Here is a 9,373-nt window from a genome sequence, read left to right as displayed (position 1 = left end):
TTATTTATTTTATGTTGTCTCAAAAGAAAAAAGAAGCTATATTACACGATAACAAGAAATTTTTTATTCATACTGTTTTCATAAAAATAAAAAATATTTGCTTTTGGCAAATATATCTAAAATACATATCAATATTTATAATAAAATATTTCTTTTAAAAGAAATATAATAAAACAAGTGGTTTGTTTGATTTTGATATCGGATTAAAAGATATTTTTACACTTTCTATGCTATCTCCTTCTTGCACTAAAACCTGAATTGGATATATATTTAACTCGTTTTAAATGCAGAAAGTGCAGAAACGAACACACCTGTCTACGTCCCCTACCATATTCTGTTTGTTGATATCGTCGAATCAACACGCACATATCTCGATTCTCAATCTGCATTTCATAAGTGGAGACCCGTTATTCTTTTTATCAGAATATTATTTACTATATTATACTACACTGTTCTATTTTAATACGCTGTTCTGTTTCTATTTTAAGCATTTATTTGTAATCCCGCATATTATTTGCATATACGTATTTCCATTGCAGAACATGTTTTCCATCACTTTGGTGAATATTGATAGTTATCAGTCATTCCCGATACCCGAGCTGGATGTGACATTTTCAGAATTCCGTGGCTCCGAAGTAAAAAAAGTACCGGTAATCAGAGCATTCGGCTCAACTGCCACAGGTAAATGAACAAAATTACAGATAATCTTATGTTCATAATATGTTATAGATTATGTTAAGCTTATCAAAAAGTTTTGTCATTTATAAAGTTTGATGGTTTCCAGGAAAGAAAACATGCTTGCATATTCACGGTGTTTTTCCATACCTATATGTCCCATGCACTGTCCAAGAGAATATGGATAGCTATGCTTATCAACTGGCTGCAGCAATTGATTCTGCACTCAATACATCTTTTGGTTCCACTTTATCTACCAATCAACATGTGTACAAAATTCAACGAGTATCAGGAATGTAAGTAAAATTTAAATCAGAATCTTTTATTTTTAATAGAAGAAACATATTTATTTTTCTTCATTTATTTATTATTTTATTTATTGTAATATGTTACTTTATAGACCTTTCTATGGTTATCATGAGAAAGAACATTTGTTTTTTAAAATATATTTTTATAATCCAACCATAATTAAAAGGACGGCAGATTTGTTGCAGGTAAATAATTCTGCTTTATTTTTTTGCATAGAAGATATAATCATATAGTATGCAATTTTAAGGGGGAACAGATATTGAACAAAGCAGAATAAAACAAACTTCTTTTCAGAATGGTGTTGTTCTCAATCAAACTCTGCAGCCATATGAGGCACACATTCCGTATATTTTACAATTTATGATAGATTACAATCTCTATGGCATGAATTTAATCAATTTAAATAGCGTAAAATACAGACACTCTTTGCAAGGATGTGCAACAGAAGATAGCCAAAGCAGATCGTCAATGGATTTTCTAGATTCAGAAGCATATCTTCCGATATCAATAACAAGACAAAGCATGTGCGAGTTGGAAGTGGATGTGCACGCTTCGGAGATTCTGAATAGGCAAAATGTCAATGAAAAATTAGAACTGAATCCTGGTCTTGCTGCGATTTGGAATGAAGAGAAAGCAAGGAGGGCCGAAGTTGATCTAGAAAATGCAAAGTCGCAATTATTATATCCTAAAACTCCGAGCAAAATTATTTTACCGCCAACTAGCAATGATATTTATCAAAAGGATCAATTATTAAAAAGACTGAATGCTATATCACAAGTATTTCACATTGTTTCCATTAGATTATGATAATATAGTTAATATACATATATATTAATTTGGTTTAATTTTTTTATTTTAGATCAACGAGACAATTACTTCAAATACAACGATACCTTCATATCCTATTGAAATAGAAGATAATGAAAATATCTTAAATGCATCTCATATTTTAAATCATAGCGAATCTCTTGTATCTGAAGAAAATCTTGAAAGAACAATTAATAATTGTAAATTGTTGCAATTGGCATCATCAGCGTTTTTAGACGCAACTCGAAGTCAAAGTAATATGACAGATACTAGTTTTTGTAAGTCCTAGTCACATTACTTAGTGCATTATAAAAATATATATTTACATTACAAAGTAAAAATAAAAATCTGTTTTGTACATAGTGGATGCAGATGATATACAATTGGTAGATATGCTAGCTGATTTAGCGGAAAAAAATGAGATTGAGAGTAATGTAGATGATGATAGCGTTCTTGGGTCTCAATATTCTATGTTCAATGAACAAATTAAGGATCCAGAGGAAGAAGAGATTGAGGATTTAAATATCACAAGTTTTGATCTAGATCTAAGTTCTTGGGAATCAGTGTATAATCAGAAATCCAATCAACATGACAATATAATAAAAGTTGTAGATAATAAGCAGAACATTGGATCTGCAGATGATTCAAACGTTACTGAAGAAAATAACGGTGTCATGCTCGTGAATTTTCCACAAGTTGATGGAGTTGATGATTTATATGAGATCGTATCAAAACATGAAGAAACTTCAAATAGTTTAAGTAATAAAAATAATATAGCATGTTGTATGGCAGTTCAATGGTTTCCTAAAATAATAACTAAAAATTCTAGAAATAACTGTGTTTCTGTCATTAATGCGAAAAAAGATTATGCCATGTATACTTTATATAGAAATTTTAATTTAATAGATACTATTAAATATATAAATATAAATGTAAATAATCCCAATAGATATCACTTAAGAAAAGAATTATACAACTTTGTAAATAGATATTATTTTCATATATTTTTTAAAACAAGCAAACATTTGCGAAGTATGAATGTAAAGCATCCGCATACTAATATAAGTTTTGTCGCAAGAAAAAACCGTTATTTAAAAGACAGTAAAAAAAGGATTGCGCATAATAAGAAGACAGAAGAAGAATTATATGTTACTCGATGGCAGTTGCAACTAGATCATCGGGACTTAGATGTTTATGATATAGATGAGATAGAAACGTTTGAAACTATGGAACATGTCAATTATATAACAAATTATGAAGAAAACAAGTGTAATTGTAAACAAGAATTTAAATCGTATATTCAAGAAGGACTTTTAAATAGCAATCACTGCTTTTATCATGAACTGTATGATTTTTCAGTAAACTTTACAATATCGAATGTTGATGGGGCTACAGCTGACTCGAGCGATGCTGAATCCGAAGTTGATGTGACAATTGAAAAACAAGAAAAACGCGTGTGCACTTATAAGTCCGATAAAAAGAGCGTACCACAAAATATAGTTCAGATTACTCCGAAAAAAAGGAAATTTGATTCTCAAGACGACGATCACGAGTCATCCAAAAAACGAAGAAACGTGGCTAAAACGCCAAAAAGAAAATATAATTCTCCAAGCAAGATGTCTCGAAGTCCACAGTTGTCAGGAAATTACTCGCCTCTTAATATTACTATTACATCTCCGAAATCTAGTAAAGATCCTATTCGACAATGTGAATCTCCAAAAAGAAATCAATACGTATCAATATCTGATATTCCTTCAACTTCTGCTACACCAAAACACAAAAAATGTCCATTACGTGTGAGCTTGCTTCGTGAAAAATTTTTTAATTCGGAAGGTAATTCAAGTAGATCCGCTTTAATCGAATAGGAATGCTTTTATTTAATTAAATTTATTCTCATCTAAATTCATATTATAATTCAAATAGCTTTATTTTATTTATTAGAAATTAATTTTTTATGAAAACAACATATTTTCGATTTAATAATGATATTTTATTAATAATAATAGGTTTTTATTATTTTTTATATAAATGAAAGATTTCTTTCTTTTTCAGAAAATAATGGTACTGATAATGATACTTATGAAATAAATACTGTGTAAGATCTGCATATTTTGTAGAGTTAAAAAATTATAATTATTTAAACCATTTAAGTAATTTTTTAATATGTATATTTGTAGCAATATTGTAAAAATTGATAAAATAACAACGATTCACGAATTATTACAAGATCATCAAAAGGGAATGGAAAGCAATGAAAAATCATTTATTAAAATGAATAAAGAGGTTCGAAAAAGATTGTCCTTCTTGGATGAAGATTATGATGAAGAAGATACTTTTGTAGAATCAGATTGTAACAAGAATCAATCTGAAACTTTAATCGCACTTGGGCATTCGAGTAATCAAGTACATGCAGAGGCAACTACACTTATCTCCAGCAATGCAAACAGTGATGATAGTGTCCCAAACAGTCAATGTACAGAAAAAAATATTAATGATGTATCTCCCGAAAGAAACTATGCGTCAGACATACAAAACTTGGCAAAGAAGTTTATAAAAACTCATAGTGTTATTCCTGAAACTGATCTAGACGACGATGAAAAAGATGTATGTAACATAACTTTCACTCAACATCTCAATCAAAAGATAGGGAGTGACAGTCAAAGTTCGTTGTCAGAGCAGAGGGCTCGTCGTTCATCGAAAAATGTAATAATTACAATTACTACGAAATACAAGCCTCCTTGTCCTGGAAGGATTCTGGAAAGTATGACGATGTACGGCATTCCTAAATGTAGATCACAAAAACCGTTTTTCGGCAACAAACTCGATCTTGCGAAACAGAAAGAATCCTTGAATACTAACGCTTCATATTTCGACGAACCCATGTTTAAATCTAGTCTAGAAGAAATCACGAGTATTAAACTGTGGCGAAGAATGAAAGTCAATGAATTTTATCCGTCTGGAGCGAATATAAAATCTTATCATATCAAACGGACGCTTGCAGGATATAATTCGTTAACGATTAAACCACTTATGGAACCACCATCTTCTAAGAATGTTAAAGATTGGATTAGAGCTAAAAAATACATATCGAAACAAAATTCTGATGCCAAATCGTGTAAGCAGAATAAAGAAAAGGCATTAAATGTACAAAATGTACAGCATCCATCGATTAATAATGCCACTAACGAAGAGATTAATCCCCAGCCAGGGACGTTTAATAATTTAATCAGTAATGATTCAAACATGGAGCGTCATATAGATTCACTAATGCCTCAACAAAGCATTCTGAATAGAACATCTAACGAAACCAGGAAATTAGAGACACAAAATTCTAGTGATTCATTGATATCGGAAAAAACTTTAGATCCTTCCTTAAAAAAAGTACTGGCAAATCCATTATTACATAAACAGGAGACGCAGCTAGGTGTTTCGTACGGTCAAATTGAATATTCATCTAAAGGAAGCTATGGAAGTAATGTCTCGAACGAAAATCTTCAAAAAGCTAGAGCAGTAACAGTAGTAAGTGTGTTATTTTAATTTTATTTGTATATAGCAAATCTAGAGCTCATTTCACATTTTTTGAAATTTTCTGCAGCATCAGTATTTAACGTTATTATCTCTCGAAGTGCACACTGTTACTCGAGAAGATCTTCTCCCTGATCCGCAGTATGATGCTATTGCTGCATTATTTTACGCAATTTACAATGACGCTCCAACAAATGCTACGACAAATGAACAAATAGAACATGGTGATTAATATTAATAATTTTATGTGAAAAATATTTTATATCTCTCGAAACTTCGCTTTACGATTCGAGAAACTTAATATTTCTTCAAGTATAACGAAAACTTATTCGAATATCTTTTTTTTTGTTTTAGCCGCTATAATTGTAAATTCTAACTGTATAAGTGCAAGACTCAACAAGATCCATTCTGCTAGTGCGAGGTGTCCAATTTTATATGTTGCAACGGAACAGGATGCATTTAACAACCTTGTAAAATTGATTGAGCGGCACAATCCAGACATTCTACTTGGCTGGGAAGTAGAGGCTCTTTCATGGGGCTACGTTTTTCAACGAGCATTTCATCTTGGTCTCAATAACTTTCCATTGAGAATCTCGAGGGTTCCACACATGCAAATATATTCCAAATTCGATGCTCACGCGGTTGAAAAGGACGATATAGGTGATATAAAAGTATCTGGTCGCAATCTCCTCGATGTCTGGAGGATTATGAGACATGAAGCAGGTGAGATATTTTCTATATCTTTTAAAATCACTTTATATTTTTTTTCTACAATATTTAAAAGGATATAAGAATAATTTAATTTCTTCCAGCATTATTGACGTACACTTTTGAGAACGTCATGCATCACATTTTACATGAAAGAGTTCCGTGTCCTTCCTTCAAGATGTTGTCCACTTGGTGGAAACAGGAGAGCATGATAATAAAAAGCAGAGTTATACATCATTATATCGTCAGAGTTGTGGGTGCTCTCAAGCTTCTAGGTCATTTGGATGTTATAGGTGAAAATTAAAAATTCAAATTCTTTTAAATTTTCTCTTTATACTTTTATAATATTTATTATTATTTATTCCCAAGTTTTTAAATTCATTATTTTATTTTGAAGTTTCATTATAGGTCGCACGTGTGAACTCGCCCGACTTTTCGGTATACAATTTTATGAAGTTTTCTCGCGAGGCTCACAATTTCGCGTGGAGTCTATGATGCTCAGATTAGCGAAACCCATGAATTACATTCCGATCTCGCCATCCATGCACCAGAGAGCTAAGATGCGAGCTCCAGAATGTCTGCCATTGATCATGGAACCCGAGTCTAAATTTTATATCGATCCATTGATTGTGCTTGATTTCCAAAGTTTATATCCGAGTATGATTATTGCTTATAACTATTGTTTCTCCACCTGTTTAGGAAGAATAGAACACATAGGCCAGTGAGTACATCTATAATATCGGAAAAATCAGATTAAACTCATTAATTTGATATTTTCCTCTATTAGATACGGGCCATTCGAGTTTGGTGCAGCAACATTAAGAGTAAGAAAGAATACAGTATTAAAGTTGCAAGACAAAACAAACTTTTCGCCTTGCGGCGTGGCCTTTGTAAAGAAAGAGGTACGTCAAGGAATATTACCGCGTATGCTTTCGGAAATTTTGAATACGCGTTTGATGGTGAAGGAATCTATGAAGCTGTATCCGGCAGAAAATCGTACATTGCAACGCGTTCTTCATTCTCAGCAATTGGGTCTCAAGTTAATTGCAAACGTTACTTATGGCTATACATCCGCCAATTTTAGCGGTAGAATGCCGTGCATTGAGGTACAATATTTTAATGAGATATATAAAGATAGAATAATTTGACAAAATTTTTTAATATGCGAAAATGATCTTATAACATTTTTTAATAGATAGGTGATAGTGTAGTTAGCAAAGGGCGAGAGACATTGGAACGTGCGATCAAATTGGTGGAAACCACACCAAGATGGGGCGCACGAGTAGTTTATGGAGATACAGATTCTTTATTTATACTATTACCTGGAAAATCTCGAGAAGAGGCCTTTATTATCGGCGAGGAAATCGCAGACGCTGTTACCGCAACTAATCCCCCGCCCGTGAAACTTAAATTTGAGAAAGTTCTCCATCCATCTATTTTGCAAGTAAGACATTAAACAGAAACAAGATTAATGAGTACATGTAAAGCAAAGATCACAATGATCATATTGTTAAATTTAAAATTTTAGACGAAAAAACGATATTGTGGATATATGTATGAAACTCGCGATCAAGAGAAGCCCGAGTTCCTGGCTAAAGGGATCGAGACGGTTCGCAGAGATGGATGTCCCGCAGTTTCTAAAGTAAAAAAAGAAGTAACAATAAATACTAAGAAGAAAATTCTTATAACTTTAATGTTAAATATTTGCATATTGCAGATACTTGAAAAAGCCCTCAAAATTTTGTTCGAAACGAAAGACGTCTCCCTGGTGAAGCAGTATGTAATCAGGCAATTTGACAAAATCTTTCAGCGGCGCGTATCCATCCTGGATCTTACATTCGCGAAAGAATTTCGTGGAATGCGCGGATACAAAGCCAACGCTTGCGTGCCAGCATTGGAGTTAACACGCAGGTTGATCAAAAAGGATCCTCGCGCTGTACCGCGCACCAGCGAGCGTGTTCGTTATGTCATCGTCGCAGGTGCACCAAATCAAGCGCTCATTCACTGCGTGCGCACGCCGATGGAAGTCGTCGCCGATCCGTCATTAATTCTGAACTCTGTGTATTACATAACGAAAGTCATCATACCGCCCCTCAATCGCTGCTTTAATTTATTCCGAATCGATGTTAATGCGTGGTAAATGAAAGCTATGAAGATTATATTTAAACGAATATTTAAACATATTTATGTACTTCAAATAATTTTGTTCGTGTCTCTTATTATAAAAAGAAATACTATAATAATGTAACCATTGAATACTCTCTCTGCTTTTAAATGACATAATTATAACACGCGTAATTACTGTTTCATCGAATTGTAATCGAAGATAATGGAATACCGTATTTACAGGTATAAAGAAATCTCCCATCATTCGAATTTCAATAATATCGCACACTTAAGAGGAGACAATCCAAAGTCCACTATTCGTCAATTCTTCAGTTCCGCGTCGTGCATTATCTGTGAGGAACAGACCAATAAAGAGATTTGTCCAGATTGCCTTTTACAGCCAAGCCGAACCGTTCTCGTACTTCTCGAAAAGATAAAACAGTTGGAAAGGAATCATCAACAAATTACTGCCGTAAGCATAAACGCAGAGAAGAGATTTATGCGAACGAGCATAAATTTTTCCTTAGATTGAAATTTTTCCTTAGTGACTAATTATATTAAGCTATACAATAATCATTGCTTGCAATAATCATTATTTAATTTTAATGAATTTTTTTCAGATCTGTCATTCCTGCATTGGACGATTGGGTAACATAGAATGCGTGTCTTTGGACTGTCCTGTTTTATACCGAATGGCACAAGCTCGTAAAGAGCTTGCGCAAGTTTCCTATCTAAATAGTATTATTTATGGAAATAATTCCAGTGGAATCAAGGAATTAAATACAGTTACTGAATGGTATTGAATATAAAAGAAATAAATTTTTGTACTTGATATACACACACAATTAAAAAAAAATCAGTGTTCTAATTTCAATTGAATTACAAATATTTTTTGTAAAATAGTACTGTTATTATTATTATAAATACTGTAAGTCATTTCCATCAATAAGAGTAACTTTAATTTTGGTTTAATTTATTGTTTAGCTTTTTCTTATTTTTAGAATTAAAAATTTTAAAAAAGTTAAATTGAATCGAGATTAGAATTAATCTTACATTGGTGGAACCAGACCTCAGTGATGAATTATTTTTACAACTAAATATTCTAAATTGAATAATACATGAATTTTAATTAAATTCCCATTATTTCCTACATCAATTATCTCGCTCATATATTTTTAAATATCAATACTAAATTTAAAAAAATACTTCTTTCTATATTGTGTTTCCTAATTTATAGATAATA

The 9,373-nt window shown here is 32.1% G+C and overlaps 1 protein-coding gene across 1 annotated transcript; it reads left to right on the top strand.

Moving 5' to 3' along the window:
• Nucleotides 1-542: 542 nt before the first annotated feature.
• On the top strand, nucleotides 543-8,966 carry LOC108686878 (DNA polymerase zeta catalytic subunit). Its single transcript, XM_018192381.1, has 19 exons — nucleotides 543-681; nucleotides 785-971; nucleotides 1,076-1,169; nucleotides 1,279-1,761; nucleotides 1,844-2,069; nucleotides 2,155-2,544; nucleotides 3,151-3,624; nucleotides 3,844-3,886; nucleotides 3,969-5,310; nucleotides 5,387-5,540; nucleotides 5,671-6,039; nucleotides 6,129-6,317; nucleotides 6,433-6,745; nucleotides 6,812-7,130; nucleotides 7,220-7,468; nucleotides 7,553-7,666; nucleotides 7,742-8,160; nucleotides 8,374-8,602; nucleotides 8,751-8,966. Exons 1-19 carry the CDS (start codon nucleotides 543-545, stop codon nucleotides 8,931-8,933), a joined length of 5,916 nt encoding a protein of 1,971 aa, XP_018047870.1. The 3' UTR covers nucleotides 8,934-8,966.
• Nucleotides 8,967-9,373: the final 407 nt, after the last annotated feature.

Source organism: Atta colombica, unplaced genomic scaffold (genome assembly GCF_001594045.1).
Source record: "Atta colombica isolate Treedump-2 unplaced genomic scaffold, Acol1.0 scaffold100, whole genome shotgun sequence".
In the NCBI taxonomy this organism is placed as follows: Eukaryota; Metazoa; Arthropoda; class Insecta; order Hymenoptera; family Formicidae; genus Atta; species Atta colombica.
Note: the sequence above shows the minus strand (reverse complement) of the source record. Positions and strands in the feature narration are given on the sequence as shown.

Bases quoted from the DNA above. Each gene is read 5' to 3' on its own strand.
- LOC108686878 (XM_018192381.1), top strand. From the start codon at position 543: ATGTTTTCCATCACTTTGGTGAATATTGATAGTTATCAGTCATTCCCG. The intron at 1,762-1,843 runs GTATTTCACATT...TTTTTATTTTAG, and splicing joins GACTGAATGCTATATCACAA to ATCAACGAGACAATTACTTC. The intron at 7,469-7,552 runs GTAAGACATTAA...TTAAAATTTTAG, and splicing joins TCCATCCATCTATTTTGCAA to ACGAAAAAACGATATTGTGG.